This window comes from Pleurodeles waltl, chromosome 7 (genome assembly GCF_031143425.1).
Source record: "Pleurodeles waltl isolate 20211129_DDA chromosome 7, aPleWal1.hap1.20221129, whole genome shotgun sequence".
Taxonomy (NCBI): Eukaryota; Metazoa; Chordata; class Amphibia; order Caudata; family Salamandridae; genus Pleurodeles; species Pleurodeles waltl.
The window spans coordinates 1136047501-1136074583 of record NC_090446.1 but is presented as its reverse complement, the minus strand read 5'-3'; the positions used below and the strand labels follow the sequence as shown (position 1 = coordinate 1136074583).

Sequence of the window (27083 nt, the reverse complement as noted above, 5' to 3'; positions counted from 1 at the left end):
AGGGGAGCCATTGCTTAAGTTGCAGATTGTCAGTTCCTGGAGGATCCAGTTGCAGTTCCAGTGGCCAGAAGTTGAAGTAACCATGCAGAGGAGTCCTGCTGGAATCTTGCAAGTCGAATCTGAGGACCCACCCAAGAGGGAGACCCTAAAAAGCCCGGAAAGGGGGATTGGTCACCTAGCAGGGTGACCACCTATCAGGAGGGGGCTGTGACATCACCTACCTGATGTGGCCACTCAGATGCTCCCAGGGGCCTCTGCCCACATTGGATTCAAGATGGTATAATCAAGTGGCCATCTGTAGGAGCTTTGGGCACCACCCCTGGGGTGGTGATGGACAGGGGAGTGGTCACTCCCCTTTCCTTTGTCCAGCTTCACGCTAGAGCAGGGACCGGCGGTCCCTGGACTGGTGAAAAACAGTTTATGCAAAGAGGGCACCAAATGTGACCTTCAAAGCATACTGGTGGCTTGGGGAGGCTATCCCCCCAAGCCTTGTAACACCTATTTCCAAGGGTGTTGCCTCACTCTCCCACTGGAAACCTTTGTTCTGCCTCTCTGTGCCTGAGCTGGTTAAGCAGCAGGAGGGCAGAAACCTGTCTGAAGGGTGGCAGCAGCATGGGCTGCCCAGAAGACCCCAGAAGACTGGTAGGCGCAATGCTGGAGGTCCTCTTCGGAGCCCCCAGAGTGCATGGAATCATACAACCAATACTGGCAACAGTATTGGGGTATGATTCCGACATGTTTCATACCAAACATGCCCAGGTTCGGAGTTACAATTATGTAGCTGGACACAGGTAGTGTGACGTGTCCAGTACACGGGTAAAATGGCTTCCACATACTTACCAAGTCCTGTGTAATGGAGCGGGAGTTCATAGGGGCATCTCTGCTCATGCAGGGGTGCCCTCACACACAGGTACCTGCACCCTGCCCTCTGGGCTAGGAGGGCCTATCATAGGGGTGACTTACAGTGACCTGGTGCAGCAACCTGTAGTGAAAGGGTGCATGCACCTTTTCATGCAGGCTGCAATGGCAGGCCTGCAGACACATTTTGCTTTATGGGCTCCCATGGGTGGCACAATACATGTTGCAGCCCATGGGGAAGCCCTACTGCCCCAATGCCCTAGGTACCCAAGTACCGTACACTAGGGACTTATATGGGGGCACCAGTATGCCAATTGTGGGGTGTGCAAAGTTCTAAACAACCAAATTTAGAGGGCGAGAGCACAATCACTGGGTCCTGGTTAGCAGGATCCCAGTGAAAACAGGCAAAAAAGTAGGGGTAACCATGCAAAAAAGAGGGTGCTTTCCTCCACTGGGACTCGAATATTCTTAAATTGCTTGAGTGCTGAATCAGCCTTCTCTCCAAGAAATCTGAAGCCATCAAAGGGCATGTCCACAAAGAACGCTTGGACATCTCCTGAAAACCCAGTTCAACTCATCAAGGAGTACTTTCTAAGCAAAACACTTGTGCCATTAACTATGCCAACAGTATGCGCTGCTTAAGGCAGCAGACAAGACATAGTTCGCAGTGTTCTGGCCATCACGTAACGTTTAAGCCAGCAAGCCTCTGAGGCCTTCCGAGACAGCCAGCATTATCTTGCTGACCTCTGTCACATAAAGCATTCGAGTACCTGCCTAGAAAGCACACTGCGTCCTAGGATCAAAAGGCTAAATTGCCTGAAGAAAACATTGCCTTTCTGAAGACATGAATAAGTTTTGACACACTAGCTGAAGGATTGGTGGGAAAGACTTTACAAGTGACTTGTCAACGCCTATACCACCAAGCTTTCTGGCATAGGATGTCTGGTTAGTAAATCGGGTTCACTAGAGGCTGGTCAGAGTCCCCCGGCACAGTTCAACTGACAAGGGTGCCTGAGCATGCTTAGACCAGGAGGCCATGAGTCTGACTGTGAGGCCTCATTGAAAGGTTATAATTGATCAGATGAGGAAGTTCTGGTTGAAGGATATCAACATTTGTTTCAAACGCAGGTAACAGTAAATTAAGCGCTTCTGCTGGTCTTTGCACAACTACTGTGAAAGAGGCACTTTCTTCTGTTGATGGCTCTGGTAGAAACTCCAATTCAGTCTCTGGAGATGTACCTAGACCACTCACGTTCTGTGAATCTAGGTATAGCCTGTCATTGATATAATGAAGAGGAGGTAGGTCGTCTGCAACATATTCATCACAAGGGCCAAAAGGGAACATATTGCATACCTTGAACTGCATCAGAGTTGGATCTGTGAAAAGGTCTCTAGCTTCTGGAAGTACATGTGTTGAGGCCACGAATTGAAATCTGCTTGTATACTGACTGGTTGCGCTTTCGCAATCTCAGAGTGACATAGGCCTGGAGCAAGTAATGCAGTCTCAGGGCTCGAGTCTGGCATCGGACATGGGACTAGTGCAGACACATGGAATAGGGTGGATTCAAGCGCTGGGATGGAACCGAGAGCCTGCAACCGATCCCACTGGGGCAGTTGGAGCTTTTGAAAGACCTGTAGATGAAAGCCCAGTTTCGTGTGGCTCTGAAGCACCCAAAGGCAGGTCAGATGGAGGCAGAAACATCTGAAATAGCTGGAGAATAAAATAAATTACTTACCTGTGACTGCAATTCTCCAGTATTGGTATCTTTCATAGATTCACATGCTTGAATCATTCCCAGTCGTCGAGATGGGAGTCCTGAGTAATTTAATAAAGCAGTATATATATCACTATCATAGGCTATAATGGCAATGAAAAGGTCAGTTTAATAGCCTATCCATGTCCTTTTCCAAAAAAGGACCAAACTTGAACTATAACTAATCAGGGGTTATAGAACCCTCTCGAACACTCCCAACAGAGGCTCTTTCCCTCAGATTTTCTAGTACAAGTGTGAAGATAAGAGCTCATGTAGAAGGGGAGCCTCTGCGGGGAGGAGGGTGGGTCGCATGTGAATCTATGAAATGTACCAATACTGGAGAACCACAGTTACAGGTAAGTAACTAATTTTCTTCTCCAGTATTGGATCTTTCATAGATTCACATGCTTGAATTAGAGTAGCGAGCAGTCATATTGATTAAGTAGATATATAGCTGTACCTTTACAATCCAGAGCAACATTAAAATATCAATAGAAATGAGAGTAACAGTACCTCCAGTTAGTGTTCAATGGTAACGTAATGTTCCTCTGTAAGTAACCATCAGTCAGAATAAGCACAGATCTCTGCTTTACAACGAATATGTGGCATGCTATGATAATCAGGCTCTAGCATAAACATAAGAAATAGAACAGATTTAATCTTGATTAGAATAAGAAACCGATGTTCACCTCACCGTGGTTGTGGAGGTGGGATGATCCAAGAGGCTCACATTAACGAAACAAATGCCTCAAGACTGCTTGACCCACCGCTGTGTCCATGTTATTTGCTTCATCAAGACAGTGTTTTGTGAACGTATGCTGGCTGGACCATGTGGCCGCTCTACAGATCTGCCGTAGGGGTACTCCTGCGAAGAGGGCAGCCAATGCGGCTACCGCCCTTGTTGTGTGGACTCTTACCCTGTTGTGGAGAGGCTTACCAGCCTGAATATGACAGCATTTGATTGCCAGGCCAATCCACCTAGCTACAGTCTGTTTGGATACTGCAAAGCCCTTCCTTGCGCTTCCAAAGGCCACAAACAACTGGTCTGACTTGCGTATGCTCAGAGTCTTTTGTAGGTAAAACTTTAGACATCTTTTAACATCCAGGGGATGCAGTGCTTTTTCTGCCACTGTCTGCTGATTAGGAAAAAAGGTTTTCAAAACAACCGGTTCATTCAGATGGAAAGTTGAGGGCACTTTCGGAATGTACTTAGGATTAGTTCTCAGAATCACGCTAGTAGTGGTGAACTGAAGAAAAGGCTCTTTAATGGTGAATGCCTACAAAGCCGACGACATCATCGCCCCGCACCTCCAGACCGTCATCAACTCTTCTTTTTCTTCTGCTACCTTCCCCGAATGCTGGAAGCACGCTGAAGTCAACGCCCTACTAAAGAAACCTACGGCTGACCCAAGCGACCTGAAAAACTTCCGCCCCATCTCTCTTCTACCTTTCCCAGCCAAGGTAATAGAAAAGACCGTCAACAAACAGCTGACCACCTTCCTGGAAGACAACAACCTGCTCGACCCTTCACAAACCGGATTCCGAACCAACCACAGCACGGAAACCGCCCTCATCTCAGTCACAGACGACATCAGAACCCTGATGGACAACGGTGAAACAGTCGCCCTCATTCTCCTCGACCTCTCGGCTGCCTTTGACACCGTCTGTCACCGCACCCTAATCACCCGCCTACGCTCCACCGGGATCCAAGGCTAGGCCCTGGACTGGATCGCCTCCTTCCTCGCTAACCGCTCCCAAAGAGTTTACCTCCCTCCGTTTCGCTCAGAACCCACCAAGATCATCTGCGGCGTACCTCAAGGCTCATCGCTCAGCCCGACACTCTTCAATGTCTACATGAGCCCCCTCGCCGACATCGTACGCAAGCACGACATCATCATCACCTCCTACGCCGACGACACCCAACTTGTACTCTCCCTCACCAAGGACCCCGCCAGCGCCAAGACCAACCTACAAGAGGGTATGAAGGACGTCGCAGATTGGATGAGGCTCAGCCGCCTAAAGCTGAACTCTGAAAAAACGGAAGTCCTCATCCTCGGCAACACCCCGTCCGCCTGGGACGACTCCTGGTGGCCCACGGCCCTCGGCACCGCACCGACCCCCGCAGACCACGCCCGCAACCTCGGCTTCATCTTGGACCCTCTTCTCACCATGACCAAGCAAGTCAACGCCGTGTCCTCCGCCTGCTTCCTCACTCTCCGCATGCTCCGTAAGATCTTCCGCTGGATCCCCGCCGACACCAGAAAAACCGTGACCCACGCCCTCGTCACGAGCCGCCTGGACTACGGCAACACCCTCTACGCCGGGACCACAGCCAAACTCCAAAACTGCCTGCAACGCATCCAAAACGCCTCGGCCCGCCTCATCCTCGACGTACCCCGCAACAGCCACATCTCCGCACACCTGAGACACCTGCATTGGCTCCCAGTCAGCAAAAGGATCACCTTCCGTCTTCTCACCCACGCACACAAAGCCCTCCACAACAAGGGACCGGAATACCTCAACAGACGCCTCAGCTTCTACGTCCCCACCCGCCCCCTCCGCTCCGCTGGCCTCGCACTTGCTGCCGTCCCTCGCACCCGCCGCTCCACGGCGGGTGGGAGATCTTTCTCCTTCCTGGCGGCCAAGACCTGGAACTCCCTCCCCACCAGCCTCAGGACCACCCAGGACCACTCCGCTTTCCGGAGACTCCTAAAGACTTGGCTGTTCGAGCAGCGATAACCCCCCCTTTTCCTCCCTAGCGCCTTGAGACCCGCACGGGTGAGTAGCGCGCTTTATAAATGTTAATGATTTTTTATTTTTTTATTTTTATGTCACTCACTCTCTCTTAGCGGAGGTAAGAGCCAGCAACAACGCCGTTTTCCATGAAATGAACTTTAACTCCGCTCTATGAATGGGCTCAAAAGGAGGTTTCATGAGCTGCCCCAGGACCACGTTTAGGGACCACAACGGTGGAGGCTTCTGCACTGGTGGAAAAGTACGAAACAGGCCTTTAAGGAACTGCATTACAATTCTGGTGGAATACAATGAAACTGTATCCTGAGACCTGCGGATTGAAGAGTATGAGAGTCCAGACTTTGCCAGGTGTAACAAGTACGGTAACACCTGTTCTGGAGGGGAGGAGATCGGGTGGATCCCTTCAGCTGCGCACCACAGACAAAAACGCTTCCATTTCAACCTGTAGGTTCTGTTGGTAGTATCCGCTCTAGCTCTGGCTAGAATCTCCATGCATTTAGAAGAGATGTTTACGGTGGAATACTCATGGAACTCAGGAGCCAGGCCGATAAGTGGCGAGATGACGGATCCGGATGTCTGACTTGGCCCGGTGCATCGTTAATAGGGCTGGCTTACGTTTAAGTAGCACATGTGGTTGTTCCGAGAGCATGAGGAGCTCCGTGAACCACACCTGTCTGGGCCATCTCGGTGCTATTAATAGGAGGCGACAACCCTCTGTCTTCATCTTGCTGATGACTCTCAATATCCGTGGGATCGGAGGAAAGGCGTAGGCATAAATGCCAGACCATCTAATCGGAAACATATTCCCCCCACGATCCTCTTTGGGGAAGCCAGCTTGCGTAGTAGGGGCATTTTTTGTTCTCGAACGTGGCAAACAGATCGATGTTTGGTTTGCCCCATAACTGGAAGAGTTGATCCAGAATCTCCTGGTCTAGTTCCCACTCGTGGTAGGGGATAATCGTCCTGCTCAGGGTATCCACCAGCACGTTGGAGTGTCCTGGGACATGCTCTGCTTTCAGAGAAATGTTGTGCCTTATGGCCCGTTTCCAGATGTTTTGAGCCTGTTGCGAGAGCTGTAGAGACCTTGTGCCACCTTGTTTGTTTAGGTAAAACATGCTCGTGGTCAGATCCCTGAACCTGGCGCCATTGCACATCCAATTGCTCTTGCAGGGACCGCATATACAGCCTGCAGTCTGGAACCAGCGGAATGCATGATGAGATCATTCCCGGCAATGACTTGTAAGTGCGAACTGAAACACACTTTTTTGCCGAGAGGCTGCGGGCTTACCTGTCCCAGATCGTCGAACAACCGGAGGCAGAGAGATATGTGATGCACCAATTGACGTTTTGAAGGTGCTTTTATGAGCCAGTCGTCGAGATAGGGAAACACCTGTATGCCCAACTGGCGAAGATGAGCCGCCACTGGAGCCAGCATCTTTGTAAAAATTCTGGGGGCTAATTTTAAACCGAAAGGTAGGAACCGAAACTGTAGATGCATACCAGCAACCTTGAACCTGAGGAATTTCCGATGGTTGCGGTGTATCGGAACATAAAAATACGCATCCTGGAGGTCTAGGGATGCCATATGATCTCCGGTACTCAGGAGGCGCAAGATGTCCTGCAGTGTTACCATCCTGAACGATTGTTTCTTCAGAAACTTGTTTAGCGTCAGTCTCCTGAAGGTTTCTTTACCAGAAAGAAGCATGAATAGAACCCCTTGTTCCTGTGAGGAGCAGGGACCATCTCTACTGCTCCCTTGCGTAGCATCACTTGCACTTCCTTGAGGAGTTGGGCTACTCGTGGAGGTGGAGGGCCAGAAGGAGGGACGTCCGGTGGTTTCTGTATGAACTACGTCCAACACCCACCTGTCTGATGTTATGACTTTCCAACGAAGGAAGTGAGAAGTGATGCGACCCCAGACGTTGGAGCCCCTGGTAGTGTAGGAAGCTGGTATGGCTGGTATGGCTAGCTGGTCATTTGTTCCTACTGGTATCTCTTCCCCATGGCGCTGGTCTTACCTTCGCCGGGTGCCGATATGCCACAGTAGGTGGTAACCGGTAATGCTGTTGATGTTGGCAATATTGCTGTCTGGGTCCTGCTGTAGAGGACTGATACTGGGGTATGTGTTGTTGAAAACCCCCTCCTCTGCCTCTTGCCCCACGAAAGGGCTGCCTGCGGTACTGCAAGGTACCAAGCGATCTTGCAGTGTCAGTATCTGTTTTGATGGACTGTAGCATGTCATCAACATGCTTCCCAAATAGACTTTCACCATCATACGCCATATCTAGAATGCGGCTCTGGACTTCTGGGCGGAAAGATGTAGACTTGAGCCATTCCTGTCTATGCAAGACCGCTGCTCCTGCGAGTTGGCGGAATCCTGTTAACGAAATGTCTATCGCGCAGTCAATGATTTCCGCTGCGATCCGCTCACCCTCTTGCAGCACTTTCTTTGCTTCCACCTTGACATCCCCAGGTAACAAATCCACGTAAGCTGACATGTCCGCCCACATCTGGCGATCGTATCTCCCTAGTATGGCCAAGGAGTTGGCCGCCTTTACTGTGATCGCCGCTACTGAGGAGAACTTTTTTTCCAATGTTATCCAACCTCCTTTCATCCTAGTCTGGAGGCGCTGCGATAGGTGCCGAAGGGTTCTTAGACTGACGTTGTGCAGCCTGGGATATTACAGAGTCCGGCTTAGGTTGCGATATTAAACAGGCTGGAGTGTTGTCAGGGGCCTTGTATTTCTTTTCCAGCTTTGGCATCTGAGAAGGCACTGTGGCTGGGTTCTTCATTGCCTTCATTGCCTTCAATCCTTCCTGCCATAAGAAGTCCACTATTGGGATTGCTCTTACTGATTTCCTTGATGGCTCCTTGAAATCATATAAGAAACAATCTGTTTCTTGGGAAACGATAGGCAAGTCGAATCTCTTGGCCGCCCTTTCCATTAAATTGTGGAAACCCCGATGTCCTCGGGGGGCAAATCAACTGGCCCTGCCGGCGGCGGCGTGAGAATGAGGTAGTCATCCCACTCACTAGGGGCTGCCTCAGAAATCTCTCCTTCTTCCCTCTCTTCATCTGTCGAGATGTGGTCATCTTGTGGCGGTGAAACCAATGGGACACTTCTGTGCGGTGTTCCTGGGAGGCTAGTAAAAGGCACCTGTATAGGTGTCCGTTGACTGTACAGTCTAGATGGAGTTACCGGCGTTGACGGTGGGAACCGTCTATAGTAGTCCATGAGCATACCCTGTAGATCTGTCACCAGAGACCTGGGCATTGAGAAAGAAGATTCCTGCTCTCCCTTTGGGTATGAAGAGCCCTCCTGATATACAGCTGAGGAATAATAGAGCTGCTGCTGTTCTTCCTCCTCATTCAAGCCTTGGCACTTTACATGCAGCTGAGATGGGCTACTGGCTGCACCGAACATTCCCTCATCCTGGGAATAATTGTCTTCATCGTTGTCTAGGAGATGCTGCGGGGAATATGACAAGACTTTGCTTGGAGACGTATGTCTTGGAAGGACTGATGATGGCCTTTCTCCCATGGAGATAAAAGAAAGAGGGAGGAATCTTGTGGACTCCTGCTGTGCTCCGAAATCTCCAGAGGGGGGCATGATGGTCGACGATTGAGTGGACAAAACTTCCATCCCTTCCGCTGACACTGCAGTGTTCGTCATCGACAGTCCCCTTGTCGACGGTTCTCTCGTCGACGGTTGTGCCGTTGACGGGTCTCTCGCCGTCAGATCTCTCGTCGACGACGCAGGTGTGCTCGTCAAAGTTGTTTTCCTCATCCTCGTGGACAGGTGCTTCGTCGACGATAGTGCTGTTGTCGACGGGTGGACCATTTCTGCTTCCGCTGTCGACAATGTCTTAGTTGACGATGCCTTTTTGAATATTTTGGCCGTTATGATCGTTATAGATGAAAGTGGTGATGATGTTATAATCATTGGAGATACTGCTATCGTGAACGTCAACGTCGTCGCTGTGACCGTCGACGGGTCTGTCATCGACAAATATTTTTTTGGTGACATCAGAGGAAGGCCTTACCGGATCACTCGTCGGCGACAGTGACAGAGAGGCACTTTTTGTGGGTGCCTTTTTTCCCCACAGGGGTTGTAGGCTCTGAACTAACCTTTTTTAAGAGTTTTGCCTGGGTCTCTGATCTGGCAGTAGTGCCCCTGATCCTCCACAGATTTATGCTTTGTCTGCATCACCTTCCTTGGGGGTTCCTCAGATAGTCTTCCCTTTTCTCCAGGACGTTTGAGGGAGCGAGATGATGCTTCACTCATCTGAGGATGGATTTTCCATGGCTTTCTGTCTCTGGAGCCACAACAGAAGCCTACCCTCAAGGTCCTTGAGGGTTTCCTGACTAAATGTGCAACAGATTTTACAGTCTCTCACCTTGTGGTCAGGATGGAGGCAGTAGATACACTTTCTGTGGGGGTCATCAACGTGAAGTCTCTTCTTCCCACAGCTGCCACAATCTCTAAACAAACCTTTCTTAGCCTGCTGAGACATGTTAGAATGGTAAAAGTGAAATTTTCTGAGAGAAAAATTCCGGTCAGAAAGGTATACTGAGCAGAGCTCAGGGAGACTCCCTTCACACGACGTGCGGTAGAAAATCTGAGGGAAAGAGCCTCTGTTGGGAGTGTTCTAGAGGGTGTCGACACCTGATTGGCTGAGGTTCAACTTTGGGGCTTTTTGCAAAATGACATGGATAGACTATAAAAGAACCTAAGGGGGCCCTTGGGGCCTAGTGTGTAAAGTGTACTGCAATGTGTATTTCAGGTTACCGTGAGGCTCCCACCTCGACAACGGGGATGATTCAATCATGTGAATCTATGAAAGATCCAATACTGGAGAACTGCAGTTACAGGTAAGTATCTTATTTTCTTCTCCAGTATTGGATCTTTCATAGATTCACATGCTTGAATCAGAATGGCAAGCAGTTACTGTATTTGTATATCTTATAATATTAGCGCAAATAGTGGGTGGTGGGTAGAAAATACATACATAACATTCATATGCAATATAATCAATTTATACATATATATATATATATATATATATACACACATCCTACATTAAAATCTGCATGAATACATAAATGTATGGAACCAAAAGAGGCTTCTCTCAATGAAATAAGTGGTATAGTAAAACCAATCCAACTGCTGTATGATCACGCTGCACTGATTTCAGGTAATAATGCTGCATGAATAATATGCACACTTTTCCAAATGCATCACAACACATCTTCTCCAGACGTACTTACGCAAACAAAGTAGTTGAAGTGTAACTGCCCCAGTTGATTGCACCCTACTTTTCTCTGTGAGGGAATTGCTAGTCTGAGTGGCAGAACTGGATTGCAGCAGAAATTCATTCAGCGATGGTTGCCATTGTGACTGGAGCACCCTTACGAGTGTGACTATCTGAGTCACACAGTTGGTCAGTTCACATGAGTTGTTTAGTGCAATGTAAGTAGAAATTTTAGATATCACTTGATTCCTACAGTATGAATAGACCTCTCAGCTTGGGATGTTCGATTCAGGAGAAAAGGTCGAAATATTATAGGCTCATTGAGGCAAAATCTGAAGGAACCATGGGAATAAATCTATGGAATGGTTCAGAGAAGAACTAAATTGCCTGTGAGACGCAAGAAGGCCCTTGTGTTGAGAAAGCCTGCATCTTCTCTACCCTACTTTTCGAGGTGAGCACAAGTAACAAGACCTTCCATGCGAGAAATATGAGGTGTGCTCCGAGAATGGGTTCGAATTAACTCTTCATGAGTTGAAATAAAAGTATGTTCAGGTGCCAGACCGAGAAAGCAGCCCTTTCTGTAGGAAAACACTGAATAAATCTTTTATGAATTGTTTGATGATTCTGCAAGAGTAGAAAGTAAAAATGTGATGAACAGCTATATCTTGATAATGCTGTAAACTGTACCTTAACGGATGCATGTACCAACTGTGACGGAGCTAGTGAAAGGAGATAGGATAGTTATTTGCCTGATTATGCTAGTAGAGGATGTAGGTTTGATATTCTGGTGCCACAGGCAGAAACTTTCCAATTAACGTTTACATGTCCTTATCATGGCCTCCTCCTGGATTTGGAGAGAAACCACCTGCAGTCCTGAGGAATATTGATATCTTTGGATTGATGGAATTTAGGAGCTGTGCGCTTAAGAGAATAGAAGTCAGGTCAGGATGAAGGGCCTGGCCTTAGTTTATCATCAAAGGTTTACAGGATGTTGGTAGGTGAATGTGGTTGTATTCTGATAGCAGGAGAAGCTCAGTGAACTAGTGCTGAACTAGCCACCTGGGGGTTATCAGGACAAGAGAACACTGCTTTGCTTTCCTCTTGGTGATAATCTTTGGTAGTGGGGGAAAAAGGAAGATATAGATCCTGGAGTATCTGTCGAAAGGCATTCAACCAAGATCCGGGATGTGGATGCCAACCTGCATATAACTGGCATTTGCCGGTTTTGTTTGTTATAAAGGGATGTAGAGCCAGTTTGCCCTGAACAAGAAGATCATGCTTAGATCCGAATGATAAAATTCTCCTTCTTCGAGGCTGTTTCTAGTTTTGTTTAGCATGTCTGCTATGAGATTTCTAGTCCAGGGAGTATGTTCAGCCCGAAGAGTTATCCTGTGTGTCATTAGCACCAAACTCCTGGTCTTCATTGGACAGCTCCAAGGATCTTGCTGCTTCATTTATTCACTTATTGTATGCTGGTAGTACTATCCTTGCGAACTAACACCGAAGACTCTGCTACATTGGCAGGAAAATTTGGAGGCCGAACAGCTGGCTTTGAGATCTAGGTGAATGATATGTATGATCTTCTGGAGCAGAGACCACTTTCCTTGAATTAGAGGTTCCGTAAATAACCGCCCCAGCTTCCCAGGGAAGTATCTGTAGTCTGAGACTACCAGACTAGAGCTTCCATCACCTATGTGAAAATTCATCAGGCCCTGAAATGAATGATTGATTGAATCTATTGTATTTGTAGCTGTTCCTGTAAGGCATTCATTTTCAGGCCTACAAGAGGGATCCTATTGATCGCTGAGGACCTGACGCCCAAAAGCTAATTGAACATAAAGTATCTTCTTTGATGGAGGAGTTAATTATCTCTGATAATTCACAAGGAGACAGTCAGTGAAACAACTTTAGGCAAGCCTCTGTGGCCTTGGACGCTTGAAACACCGTTGGTGCTTTTATCAACGAGTTGTCGAAGTTGGGGAAACCCTTCCTGAAAAAAGCTGATTTGATGCCAAATGGAAGAACTCTGATGGGTGGGAATGCAGAAACAAAAATATATATCCTGTGCTGAATGAGACCATATAAAAGGATTGTTTCCGGAAATACTTATAATTTCTGGAGGTGTATGGTTGATGGACACTCCTCTGTTTTCTGGTTTATGAGAATGAAAGCCTCCTTCTTGCTGAGAATGTGGGTTTCTCTCTATGGACCCCTTGGTCAGAGTAGCTGGCACTTCCTTCCGAAGGTAGATGGTGGAATCTGGGTGAACCTCAACATATATCTATATATGTGAGGAGATCCAGGACTTATTTGTACGATGATATTTTCCGTCATAGATGACATTTTTGGAACGTTTTTTCCCACTGAATGGTGTAATCAGCACCAGAACGTTGTCACTGTAGGTAAGCTAGTCTAAGTGCTACTGAGAGGGTTGTTAAGTCAGATACTTAGCAATGAATAATTGTCTTTTTTGGGGTCCCTCTAGAGATTGTTCCATTTGAAATTGTAATGCCTCAAAAGATCATGCAGTGTCAAGAGTCACCGTTGACTGCTTGCAAGTAGTCGTCCACATGCATGACATACAGAGCTTCTACATGGTACTATAAAATATTAGATATATTTGTACCTCAAATTTTTCAATGTTGAGGCTTTGATCCGTAAAATCCTAGGACCACTAACCCTGCCAGTTGTGGGAATACTATTGAAGCTTTAGCTATAGCACAGTCTATGCTGACATCTCACTCCACTAAAGCAGCATGTTTTTTCATCTTCCGGCAAACATTATATTTATGTGGCCCTGTCTGGCCGCATCTGGTGGCTATACCTGCCCAGTCTTACCAGTGAATTGGCAGCCCGTACAGTAGTCTGGACCTAGAGGAGAACGTGTCCTTGCTGGCTGGGCGGAATTATGAATAATAGGGTTTTCCATTATTGTAATTCCTCCTGGATATATGAGCAATTGGAATAGGTTTTACTGCTTGACACTAAATTATTCTTGATTATGTGTGTTTTGCTCTTGTTGACAATTAAGTGTTTTTGTCTTAATTTGTATTGTGATCAAGTTCAACAAGGCAGATGTTAACGACTAGGCTCATGTAAACAATGTTTGCTGTTATTGACGAGGCCTTCACCGCAGATGAGGCCTTTGTAGAGGATGCAGTCATAGACAAGACCGTCGTAAATAAAGCAGAGAAAAGGCCATCGTAGATGTGGTTCCGTAGACTAGGTCTTGGTAGGCAAGGCTGTAGTAGTAGACAACCATCAGAAAAGGCTGTCACACATGAACATCGTAGAAGAGACTGTCACAGATAACTATCATAGTAGAGGCCGTCACATATGACCGTCGTAGACGATCATCGTAGATGAGGCTGTCGTAGACGACATTCGTAGATGAGGTTGTCAAAGCCTAGCATCATAGATGAGGTTGTCTTAGACTAGCCTCATAGATGAGGTCCCCGTAGACGACCATCATAGATGATACTGCCATATGGTAGCATTATAGATGAGGATGTCAGACAACCATCATAGATGAGACTGTCGTGGACGACTGTCGTAGATGAGGCCGTCGTGGATGAGGCCGTCGTGGATGAGGCCGTCGTGGATGAGGCCGTCGTGGATGAGGCCGTCGTGGATGAGGCCGTCGTGGATGAGGCCGTCGTGGATGAGGCCGTCGTGGATGAGGCCGTCGTGGATGAGGCCGTCGTGGATGAGCATCGTAGATGAGGCCGTCGTGGATGAGCATCGTAGATGAGGCCGTCGTGGATGAGCATCGTAGATGAGGCCGTCGTGGATGAGCATCGTAGATGAGGCCGTCGTGGATGAGCATCGTAGATGAGGCCGTCGTGGATGAGCATCGTAGATGAGGCCGTCGTGGATGAACATCGTAGATGAGGCCGTCGTGGATGAGCATCGTAGATGAGGCCGTCGTGGATGAGCATCGTAGATGAGGCCGTCGTGGATGAGCATCGTAGATGAGGCCGTCGTGGATGAGCATCGTAGATGAGGCCGTCGTGGATGAGCATCGTAGATGAGGCCGTCGTGGATGAGCATCATAGATGAGGCCGTCGTGGATGAGCATCATAGATGAGGCCGTCGTGGATGAGCATCGTGGTAGAGCATCGTAGATGAGGCTGTCGTGGATGAGCATAGTAGATGAGGCCGTCGTAGATGAGCATCGTAGATGAGGCTGTCGTGGATGAGCATCGTAGATGAGGCCGTCGTATATGAGCCTCGTAGATGAGACCGTCGCAGATGAGCATCGTAGATTAGGCCGTCGTAGATGAGCATCGTAGATTAGGCCGTCGTAGATGAGCATCGTAGATTAGGCCGTCGTAGATGAGCATCGTAGATTAGGCCGTCGTAGATGAGCATCGTAGATTAGGCCGTCGTAGATGAGCATCGTAGATGAGGCCATCGTAGACCATCGTAGATGACCATCGCAGATGAGGCCCTCGTAAGCATCCACCGTAGATGAGGCCCTCATCGTCGAGCACCACAGACGACCGTCAACGGGCACCGCAAACGACTGTCGTCGAGCACCGTAGAAGACCGTCGATGACCATCGTAGACGACCACTGTAGATGACTAATGTAAATGACCGTGGTAGACCACTGTAAATGACCATCGTAGACGACCACTGTAAATGACCGTCGTAGACGACCGTAATAGATGAGGCCATAGTAGATGACCATCGTAGATGAGGCCCTTCGTAAATGAGGCCATCACAGACCACTGTTGATGGCTGTCGTAGACGATCACTGAAGATGACTGTCGCAGACGATCACTGAAGATGACGGTGGTAAACAATCACTGTAGATGATAGTCGTAAACAATCACTGTAGATGATAGTCGTAAACAATCACTTGTAGATGATAGACGTAGACCACTGTAGATGACTGTCGTAGACGACCTCTGTAGATGACTGTCATAGACGACCATCATAGATGAGGCCGTCAGATGACCATCGAAGATGAGGCCATCATAGACGAGGCCCTTCATAGACGAGGTAATAATAGTCAACACTGTTGTCAACCACTTTAAAGTAATTCCTGTGAATGATTAATTTTTACAGGCGGTTTTCAGACGCCCCATTGTAAGGTTATAAGGGTCTCTCCGATGTATTGTCAGAGTTGAAGAGGGAGTTGAGGGTCTTTTTCCATTATTTTTTTCCTCTCTGTGAGAAAGTGTCTTATGAAGCACATTGTAAGTCTTTTTATGGCTTTTCTGCGTGCCTTCTGGTACAATGTCTCCCTCTGACCTCTCCTGTGAGGTGAAGGAATCCTCACTGTCCTCATTATCAGTGACAGATTTAAGATTTTGTAATCCCAGCCAGTAATAGCCTCATCTATTAGAACATGAGAGTTTTTGAGGAAAAGGTTAGACATATCTATGTAGTCTTTTACCTTGTTTACTGCTACTCTGACATATTAGTGCCAGGGTTAGAGAAATTAAACAGGAAATGTAATCGTGGATGATCCAAAAAAGAAGTAAAAGCTGAAGAACTGAGCAGAGCTCAGGGAGACTCCCTTCACACGATGTGCGGTAGAAAATCTAAGGGACTCAGCCTCTGTTCGGAATGCTCTAGAGGGTGCTGTCCTCTGATTGGTTATAGTTCAGGTTTGGTCCTTTTTCGAAAAAGGGCAAGGATGGGCTATTAAACTGACCTTTTCATTGCCATTATAGCCTATGATAGTGATATATATATATAAATAAATATATATATATATATATATATATATATATATACACACTGCTTTATTAAATTACCGGGCCTCCCATTTCGACGACGGGGAATGATTCAAGCATGTGAATCTATGAAAGATCCAATACTGGAGAATGGTATTTATGAAGGCTGCTATATGCTGCGGGGTTGACGACTGCCTGAGGAATTGGGGCACACCAGGACTAGCAGCAGGACCAAATCAAAGTCAGAATACGCTTCTCATCTGACTTTGAGTGACAGGTTGGGAAGTCCCCCTTAGCTGAGCTTATGGCACATCATCACTTACAGGATGACATGGAGCAGCAACAGCTCTTTGCACTTAACAAGCTCCTTGAATGAGATTGTTAGTAGCCTACAACTTGGAGTTGGGCATTTGTTTTGACAGCAACCTTTTCTTATGTTCAGAGACAGAGTTTTGCATCTCTCCCCCGATCACCTTCGCGTACATAAGCAAACATTTATCATACGGCTTTGAATCATGACCTGAGCCCAAGCACCAAAGACATGTTGTGCTGGTCCATGACCAACATCTGCTTCCCGCAGTTGCGGTAAGTCTTGAACGATGTCATTTTTGGGGGAATACATCATCTCTGGCACAGTGTCAAAGGGTACATTTTGGAATCACCGGAAAACTGACAAAGTTGGAAGCGAAGCACCAGATCCACCTAGAAGGGCACTGAAAGAAATGAACTGATGTCGGCGTACAGGATGACAATTATATGCAGCTCAGAACCATCACTTGCTGAGCAGTATAGGGTCACTGCAGAGCCACATGGTACCACCTATTGGTGTGTGGGATTTATGCTATTACATTCACCGTATCAAGTGTGGCTAGCGACTGGGGGTGTTCTAAAGAGGAAGGTTCGGCTGTTAAAAGTATCCACCAAAAATAAAAATGATGGAAAGAGCAGCCTACAATAGTTCTTTTTTTTTTTTTTTTTTTTTTAAATTCTGGGAGGTGCTTTATGCAAGCATCATCTTGCTATTTATCTTTCTATTATAATGAATTTACGTTTCCTTTCATAGGAGAACAGCAAATGTGTTATGCACAAGCTGCAAGTCAAGGGTAAAAGAGGAATGAACAACACAATGGGTTGCTCACTTGTACTTCTAATGCCGTCAGAAGATATTATGAGAGGATGACAGAACAAGTACCTGGAGGGCTGTTACATGCACAATTATTCCTTGTCCCCATATTTAAAAACATTTGGATAAAAACCGTTGGATATTACAACCCTAGTCATAATAGCCAAATAATACAAGGTGAGGTTATACTGCGGTGCTCATTTACAGTGACTTAAGAATACTTTGGAATTGGCAATGCTGAAGTGCTCGCTAGAGATGATCTACATACACTGCCGAAGTCCGGGGCATGGGGGCTTGAGGGGCTCACTGGAACAGAATCACCTGCTGCTGACGGCATGTACATGATGGGACCAGTCTGCGTTGGGCTCGACACTGTTGATGAAGACTGCAAGTCCTCACAAAGAAGAGTGTCTGCAAAAAACAGAAAAAACACAAGCATCACTGATTCACTCAAACAAGTTCAGAACATATAAGCTAAAGTTACTTATTGGTAATTACAACTCTCTACAGAGATTCAATCTTTCATAGGTTTACATGCAAATAATAGACACTAATAGTTCACACTTTCATAAAATACAAGTACATAAAATAATATGAGGAGCTCATTCAAATAGTTTGGACTGTTTTTCAAGGAAAGAGTGCACAGGCCTGAAGAAGGTGCATATAGAAACTGTATGATTACAGTGATATGCATGTGAATCTATTATAGAAAGAACTCTGTAACTTAGATTGTCCTTCTCCAGCACAGGATCTTTAGCAGACTTGCAGACTTAAAGAAATAACAACAGTAAGTAATGCACCTTTGATAACAATGACTACGATTAATAGTGTTACATTTCAGGTGCAAACTCCTGCTTGCACCCAAATGGGGGATTCAAACTTAGGTGTTATGTCCATAATTTAATAGGTCATGTGGTATTTGCACATGCTTAAGTGTACAACAGGCAAAACATTTCTAGAATTGTGATGATAAATAAAATGTAGATTTGGATAGCTTGGAATGCATTCCAGGGTGTAAATTCTGATTTGCGAACCCTCAAATGAACACCCAAATTACCATGCAGCTGTTTGCAGGGTCTTCATGTTTGAAATAAGTCAGCAGCAACACAGAACTGGGCATACTATTTTAACACACTGTCACAATGCCATAAGGTGTCACTTATGTCTAACGTGTCACACTTTCGTACCACAGTACTTGCCGAGTGACAGGAAACGGAAACAAATGTTCCTTCCCAGCTTGAGCTCCTTCAATTCCCATAAATTTTCATCAGTGTAGGCTTAAGATGATCAGAGGACGGGGTTGGTGGATGATAATAAATTTCTAGATGTTTCAAACTATTCAACAGAAATTATGTTTTCAAGGGTATATGGCCTTTTCTTCTAAAATATACTATTCTCTATTGAGATTTTATTTAAAAAAATATTTTCGCAACACCTAACAACTTCCATGAAGGGGCCTCAAACGAATAAAAAGGTGAAGAACCACAGAGCTTCCAGCCAAGGCTTCGACCCTTGCATATGACAATCATTATTTTCAAAAGTATGGAGGATAAGACAAGTGTCTTACAGCATCTGGATATAAACCCTGCTCAAAAACACAGGAGTGGTTGCTGTACCCTCACGCTGATTCCAGTTAGTTGTAACACAGCACTCACGGATGCAAACCACTAACCATCAGGAGGAAATTGTCTGTTTTGCAACAGCTATATCTTTCAAATCCCTTCCACAGGTAACAACAGCTGCCAGTCAATCATAAATCCATCAGATGTTTTAGATGTAGTGAGTCAATCTAGGTAGCCTCTTCACTATCTTGGACGGACGATGTAGGGCAAAGAAGGCTTGCTGTGGAGTTGGATTGTTAGTGTGCAATTATGACCCTAACTTAGGGAGGAGTGACTGTTTTGCCTTCAAAATCACGTTGGCTTTGGAAATGGCAATGAGTGGCAAACCTCTGATAAGGTCCACAAACGACCCACTGTCTGGCTTAAATACCTACTACTAGAAAAAACAATTCATAAATCCCTTCCAAAATGTACAATCCGAAGGATTTCAGAAAAGATAAAGATCAGATTTCTTAAAAATATGAGAAGCAAAGAGATTTAAATCTAACCGATGACAGTTTCAAATAGCACTTCAGATAAAAAAGAGACAATTAGATTCAGACTTTCTTGTACCACAATCAGCCAAAGCTCAACCAACTACTTTTAAACAGATAAATGATGCTATTCCATCTGGCATTCAACATTAGGTCGACCATAAAGAAAGGTCATGACCAATAAATCCGGGCTATCCAAAATTAAATTCCAAACTAATATTACTTTTGTGACAGAAGTGACAGAACAAGTGATAGCCAACCACCACCCCCTTTCCTAGAGGGCAGAACATACAAGAGCCTCCTCTGCCAATTTGAAGCCTCTAGAAACACTGTGGTTGGAAATGCATGATTATGTTCAAGAGTATTTGAATGCTCATAAAAAGGGGAAGCAATACACTTGCTTGCAGATTGTTGTAATATATCAAAAGAACATGTTTAGCATTCAATAGAAATCTGTTAATGGTTAGATATTTCATATTTCATTTACTAAGTGCTTAATTGGCATGTATAATAGTAGTATGTTCCAACCTCCCCTTTTCCCCAGTAGACTTAGTACATTCCAGTGCTCAAGAGAGTTGACAGAAGCTCACAATAAAATATGTGTGCGTTGAGAGGAAAACAGCTATGTGAAGATGAAGCAGTAGAGATGGAATAAAGACCTACACCTGAAAAATTAAATGCGTCTTCTTTACAACACTGGTGACGAGTTGAAGTGCGTAATGGGGCACTTTCATATCTACCCATTTTCAGGTCACCATCGATTTCTTTTATAAACTCTCATCAGCACAAGGTACTGTAACATTTATTACGTTGCGCAGTTACACAAAGTTGACTTGTTCACATCGGTATACGTGACAAGTACAACTCCGCTGACAGGCACAGCTGATTTACTCAGTTTGTCAACTTTGGAGTGCATCTATATGATTTATAGCGAATTGCAACTACACGCGAATTGCAACTTCACACTTTTGACAGGAAGAATTTTAAACACTAGCCAGCGTTTAGTATATCGGCAAATACTGGAGAAACATTCCTTGTTTACTCTTCTCACTCCTGCTTCACTAAGCGTTTCTAAAATAAGGGCGGACTCACCGTTTCCACACATGCCTTGAGCTGCTGCTGAGGGGCACAGCTTTATCAGTGAGATGCACGATGATGAGCATGGCTACGGCCTTCTCTGAAAAAAATCTACTTTAGAGACACAGTCACTGGAAATTTCTTCGTGTCCTCGTAACACTCAGAACTGCACGCTGACGGGCACAGCTTTAATTGCTTTAAAACACACTAACAATTCTGAAGCCTGTCATTTTGTACATCAACAGCTCAGACTCCCCTTTCCAGCTCAGGGAGGGAAACGTTTGTAGAGCAACTTTGGCAGATTTTTGAGTAGACTTTGTTCGGCGCGGTCGGACACAGGAATGTTGGAGGTCTGCTATTTCCTCTTGTGAAATTCCTCCAGCCGCTCCAGAAAAAAGAAAAAAAAAAAGACTAGACCGTATTCTGCTGATTTCTTTCATTCTACCAGGAAGGTTATATATTATGATGATTTTTTTTCTTCTGATCTACAGCTTTGTAATCCTTGGTAAAACATTGTATAAACTCAGTGTAATATCACATTCACGCTTATCTCCTAAAATTGTATAATTTAATAGCTCTCATTATGGCTGCTGCAGGAATGTCCCAACCTATCCATTCTTAAATGAAATTAGGGAACCGAATATTCCATGGAAGGACTGGGTAAACATTTTTTAATCCTATTTAATTGTCATAGGTGGGGACAAATTTAGCTCAGTTTGGAAACAACACCTATTATTGCATAATTTAGGAACACACGGCAGGAAAATTTATGAATCTTTGCCTGAACCAGTTTTACCGCATGATGAGCGTGATGAATATGCTATCACAAACATCAAATTGGAGAAACAATTTGGAGATAGATTAATATTGTTCTAGAGCGTCACAAATGTTTCTGTCGCACTCAGGGCAAGCAGGGAAGTGTAACAAACTATATAGCTGCGTTGAGTGGTTTGAGTACCTTATGTAACTTTGGAGATCTTAATGATTCTCTCATTGCGATCAATTAGTATGCTGTGCTAATAACACAAAAATACAATAAAAGTTATTACAAAAAACAACCAGATTTACAGGAGGCTACTGAGATAGCGAAATCCATAGAATATACTGCTTTTTGCTACCAAGAAATCAGATCCCCACCCTCTATGGAACAAGTTTCAGAAATTAAAGAGGTCAAAGCAAATGAGAACGTACTTAAAATTAAGGGCGACAAATTACACCGGAAAAATATTAGTTCAAATTTAAATTTAAAGTCCTGTCGTTGCGGAAGCAGCAATCATCTTGCAAATTCGAACTCCTGCCAAGCCAGAATGGCCACATCTAGAAAATGCAATCAAAAAGGTCACTTTGCAAGGGGCTTTAGGGATCTTTCCAAATCTGACAGACCATATGACTATAAGCAAGTTGAAGAGAACTCTCAAGAAGTCAAAAGAATCATTTTACAAATTAAAAATGAAGTAGTTATTTCCACTCACTATCCTGAATGCACAATATACATTGATGATGAATCCCATTAAAGTATTTGCTGATTCTTATTCGCCTTTCACCCTCATCAATGCCTCAGATTGTATTTTTTTTTTTTTATTTGTTTTTATTGTTATCAACTACTTGCTGTTTTTACAAGTGTAATTCTTCTTACAGTAACGTATTGTCGTGATTATACATTTCTGCTAATTATACCATTTCCGGGCTTTGCGGTCCATGCAGTACGTTACGCATTTGGTTAGCCTTTACCATGCATTTACTTAACTTATCAACAGTTATTTCTTCGCCCAATTGAAACTTTATAATGGCATTCACATTTTCATTATCCTACGTTACTGTTGTATTCTGTGACCTGTTAACAGACTTAACTCAACTTCAAACTGTATATGAACTTTTAGGCCTATGTGGGAGGAACTGTTTAATTGCTGAATTACTAAAAAGGGAGATAGCTTGCCCGGGTATTGCTTGTCGTGTTTTATTGCCCTGCGTTCCGTCATTACCCTCCCTTATCCTTTTTATTATACCATCCCGCTCTCCCCCTCACACTCATACCGCATCCGGATCAAACTGATTCTTAGTAGTCATTCAGTCTTAGTTACAGTGAACTTCCCCTATGTTGGGATCTTCTGACCGTGTCCATTAGCTCATCCCACTCCCTCAGGCTCCATCGGACTCTTTGTTAAGTCTTCCCAGTTAGACACTAGGTTTTCCCACTCCGCCGCGATTGGGGTCTGAAGGACCCCCCTCGCCTCCTCAGCCCTAAGGACCTGAAGCTCTGCCCTGGACCACCTTGTGACATCGTTCCTCCATTCTGTTAGTGATGGGTGGGTTGGGGACTTCCATCCCTTCGTGATCAGTCTTTTAAATAGAGCCAGAGACAGGTCAAGGAAACGATTCCCAACCTTGCCCCACCTAATCCCGGTTCGAAGACCCAGTAGGCACAAATCAGGGGTTGGCCGGAGCTCCAAGCCGAATAACTTCGTGAGGGTAGCCATCATCTCGAACCAACCCACCTGGATTCTCGGGCATACCCACATCATGTGGTCAAAGTCAGCTTCACCGCCCTCACATCTGGGGCATACCTTGGGAGCCCCCCCATATATGCGGTGCAACCGATGTGGGGTGAGGTAAGTTCTGTGTAAGTAATTGTATTGAATATATCTGAGCCTCGTGTTGCGTGAGATCGTTCTAGGATAAGCTAGAGCCCTGGCCCATTCCGACTCGGACAGGTCTCGCCCGGCTGTCTTCTCCCATTTTTCTCTTAGGGAGTGCAGGGGGTCCACAGCTGACTCTATTTGGGCACGGTATATTTTTGTGATCATGTGAGGTTCCTCTCCTGCCGTCAACAAGAGGTGCAGCACCCCATGGATTGTGGGTTCTGCATTAATTGTACTCCAGTGCTCTTTTAGGGTGTGCATCAGCTTCCTGAAGAATAGGAATTGACCTTGCGGTACCCCTCCTACTACTAAGTCATCGAAGCTCTTCAGCAACCCCTCCTTGAATAGTTCCCCCACTGCCCCCAGCCCCGCTCCCACCCATGGCCCCAAGCCTAGCCCCCCTCGCTCACGCCCCCGTAGTTCTAGGGCGACTACCTCCAGTGGTAAAGCGGGAGAGTATGGCGGCCCGACCCCGGTCCTTTTCACGCAACGCTTCCAGCATTTCAACGCCACGTTACACATTATGCTGTCACCTATGAGGGCGACCTTCCTACCCGCCATATTTGCCGCTATACGAGCTGTGTCTGTTGTTCCTTGCGCTGTTGCCAGGTCTAGCTGTCCCCTGCCCGCCATCCAGCCGGCCACCCATTGGAGCTGAGATGCCAAATAATACGCCTCGAAGTCAGGGGCACCCAGTCCCCCCAGACGCGCCGGTCTACAGACGGTTGTTAGCGCCGTTCTCCTGCGACCCACATCCCATATCAACTCTCTAAGCAGTGCATTTAACTCTCGGAACCATGTAGGAGGGACCTGCACTGGCAGGTTCGCAAAGTAATAGAGTAGGCGTGGCAGCATGACCATTTTGGAGAGCGCCACTCTGGCCATTATTGATAGTTTCAATGACCTCCAGAACTCCACCGAGGTGCGCAGGGATCTAAGTGTCCTGCCGAGATTGCCGTCCCTAAGATCGCTCAGTTCGTGAAATATTTGTATGCCCAAATATTTAAAAGTCCGCGGGGCCCAGTTTACGTCCGCAGGGCACGAGTCCGGACGAGCGCAGCCTGCCAGAACAGGGAATACAAATGTTTTTCTCCTGTTAAGTCTGAGTCCAGATAGACTCCCGAATTCCTCCAGAATCCCCAGCGCCCACCCAACACCTCCCGCCCCGTCCCTCAGGTAAAGGAGTATATCGTCGGCATATAGAGAAACGATATGCTCAGCCGGACCCCAGATAATTCCCTTGCCCACTCCTTCTCGCCGCAACTGTGCCGCCAGGGGCTCAATTGCCAGGGCAAACAACATCGGTGATAGGGGGCAGCCCTGCCTAGTTCCGCGGTATATTGGGTATGCACTGGAGATCGACTTTCCGGTCTTAACTCTAGCCAGGGGGGAAGCGTACAGTAGGTCCACCCACTTCACCCATTCCTCCCCTAGTCCCATTTTGAGCATCACCTTCCTTAAGTAATCCCACCTGATTGAGTCGAAGGCCTTCTCGAAGTCCACCGCCAACAAAACCCCAGCTGGCGGTCTCAAAGCCCTGGGCATATGCAGCACCGAGAAAACCCGTCTTAAATTCAACGAGGTGCTTCGGGCAGGAATAAAGCCATTCTGATCAGTATGCACTAGCTTGGTCATATGGGGCAGCAATCGAGCAGCCATGATCTTGCTAAGAATTTTGAAATCACTGTTTAGCATTGATAAAGGCCTAAACTCCGTCACCCGTGCTTCCCTGTCTTTAGTTTTGGGGAGAGGGACCACCACAGCCTCCCGCAACGTTTGTGGCAGTTCACCCTGTCGCCGTGCCTCCGCGTACATCTCAGTCAGTTGGGGAGCCAGCAGTGACCTATATTTTTTGTAAAAGTCCATGGGGAGCCCGTCTGTTCCCAGAGTCTTCCCTGGCGCTAGCTGTGCTATGGCTTCGTTTACTTCCTCCACTGACACTGGGCCCCCCAGGGCCTCTTTATCCACTGCGTTCAGAGTTGGTAGCGGGATTTGCTGTAGGTACTCGTCGAAGGACTCTGTCCGCAGATCACTGGGTTTCCCGTACAACTGCATATAATATTCCCTGAATGCATTGTTTATTTGGGCTGGGCTGAGCTTGCGTGAACCCTCCCCATCTAGTACACATGTGATAGGCTCACCCTGCCCCCCGGAGCGGACCAACCACGCCAACATTCTCCCCGATCTACCCTCCTCCGCCTGCAGGGATGCTGTGTACTTTTGTCTATCATGGCATCTAAGCTGCTCTTCAATGCGGGAGTGTTCCCTGCGGGCTCGACTGTAATCCTCCTTCTCCTGCGCAGTTCTCCCCTGTCCCAACTCCCCTTCGTGTATGTCTTTCTCCAGAGCATTTAGCTCCCTTTCAAGTGTACGTCTAACCCCCGACGACTGCCCCAAGCAAAAGCCCCTCGTCACCACCTTAAGTGCCTCCCATTCCAGGGCCCTAGTGGGGGTGGACCCGTTGTTTGTCTCGATGTATTCTGTCAAATGACAGCGTAAGGCTTCTCTGTACGACTGGTCCTCAAGTGTTGAGGGGGACAACCTCCAAGACGGTATGGGGGGTCTGTCCTCCGGCACCCTCATCGTTATTAACAAGGGATTGTGGTCAGACAAGGTGCGGGCCAAGTATTCCGAGCGTGTCATGTTAATTAACAGGCCTGCAGTGCATACTACTCTATCGATTCTTGTATGTACCTGGTGAAGACCCGAGTAATAAGAATAATCTCTGTCAGTTGGGTGATGCACTCGCCAGACATCCGATAGCCCCCACCCGTCCAACCACTCCCCTACCCTTTTGGCTGTTTTTATTGCCGCAGCCCCCTGTATAGGAGGGGTAGACCTGTCCAGTTCAGTGTCTAGCACCGCATTAAAATCCCCACCTACTAATAGCTCTCCGGTGCATTGGCGTGTAAGGTGACTCGATAACCCTGACATGAAGGCTACCTGGTCTTGGTTAGGGGCATAGATGCAACTCAAGACTATCGGTACACCATGCAGCCTCCCCTCCAGTATCACAAATCTACCCTCCTTGTCAATATTGGAAGAGATCGTCGTGAAGGGGACCCCCGCCCTGATCCATACCAATACACCTCTAGCGTAGGCAGAGTATTCCGTTGCGAATACCTGCCCCCTCCACCTACGTCTCAACTTCTCTCCCTCTCCAGGCGCCAGGTGAGTTTCCTGCAATAGAGCCACCTGTACACCCCTTCTCTTTAGATAGGAGAGTATCTTGTGCCTTTTAGCCGGAGTGCCCATCCCTCTAACATTCCAGGTCATGAGATTGTAATCTGCCATTGCCCATTTTCGGTTTGGTGGCTCTGTCCCGGCCCTCCCAAGCCTCGGAGCCTCCTCTCCCTTTATCTATAACTTTGTCACATTCCAATTCCAATTCCCACATTGCCTTATTAACTTTTAACTGTATGACCCAACTCCCAGTCCCCAGGGCGCCTCCTAACTTGTAGGTCGCCCAGCAAATTGTGCAACAGTGCAACTTGTTCAGTCTCTGATTAGCAGTACCCGCCATTATTGTCAAACGGCAGAGTACTGGTCTGGGGGGGTGGCCTTGCCCGGAGGGGCCGGTCGATCCCAATACGCGCCCTGTCTCCAGGGCCTTCCGTGCGTCCAGGCTAGCCAAGTTCGTCAGCTGTTTGCGGGGTTACTTTCGGGGCTCGGGTTGAATGATCCGCTTCACCTGCAGATGAAACCATCGTGTCGTCAGACTCGTTCCCGGATTCTTCCTGGGGTGACGCCTCTCCGCTCATGCGTGCCGCTGCCTCCAATGCCTCCTTCCTTCCTTTCTCTTTCTGTGTTTGGGTAGGTACCATACGTCTGCGGTTTCTGGGCTT

The 27083-nt window shown here is 46.8% G+C and overlaps 1 protein-coding gene across 4 annotated transcripts in view; it reads right to left on the bottom strand.

The window, feature by feature from the left end:
• The window catches only part of UNK (unk zinc finger), an 890253-nt gene that overhangs the window by 451631 nt on the left and 411539 nt on the right, over positions 1-27083 (bottom strand). For all 4 annotated transcript variants that reach the window (XM_069200175.1, XM_069200176.1, XM_069200178.1 and 1 more), the window contains exon 8: positions 17696-17838. In XM_069200175.1, coding sequence (XP_069056276.1) covers positions 17696-17838 — 143 coding nt within the window. The remainder of the gene's footprint in view (positions 1-17695; positions 17839-27083) is intronic.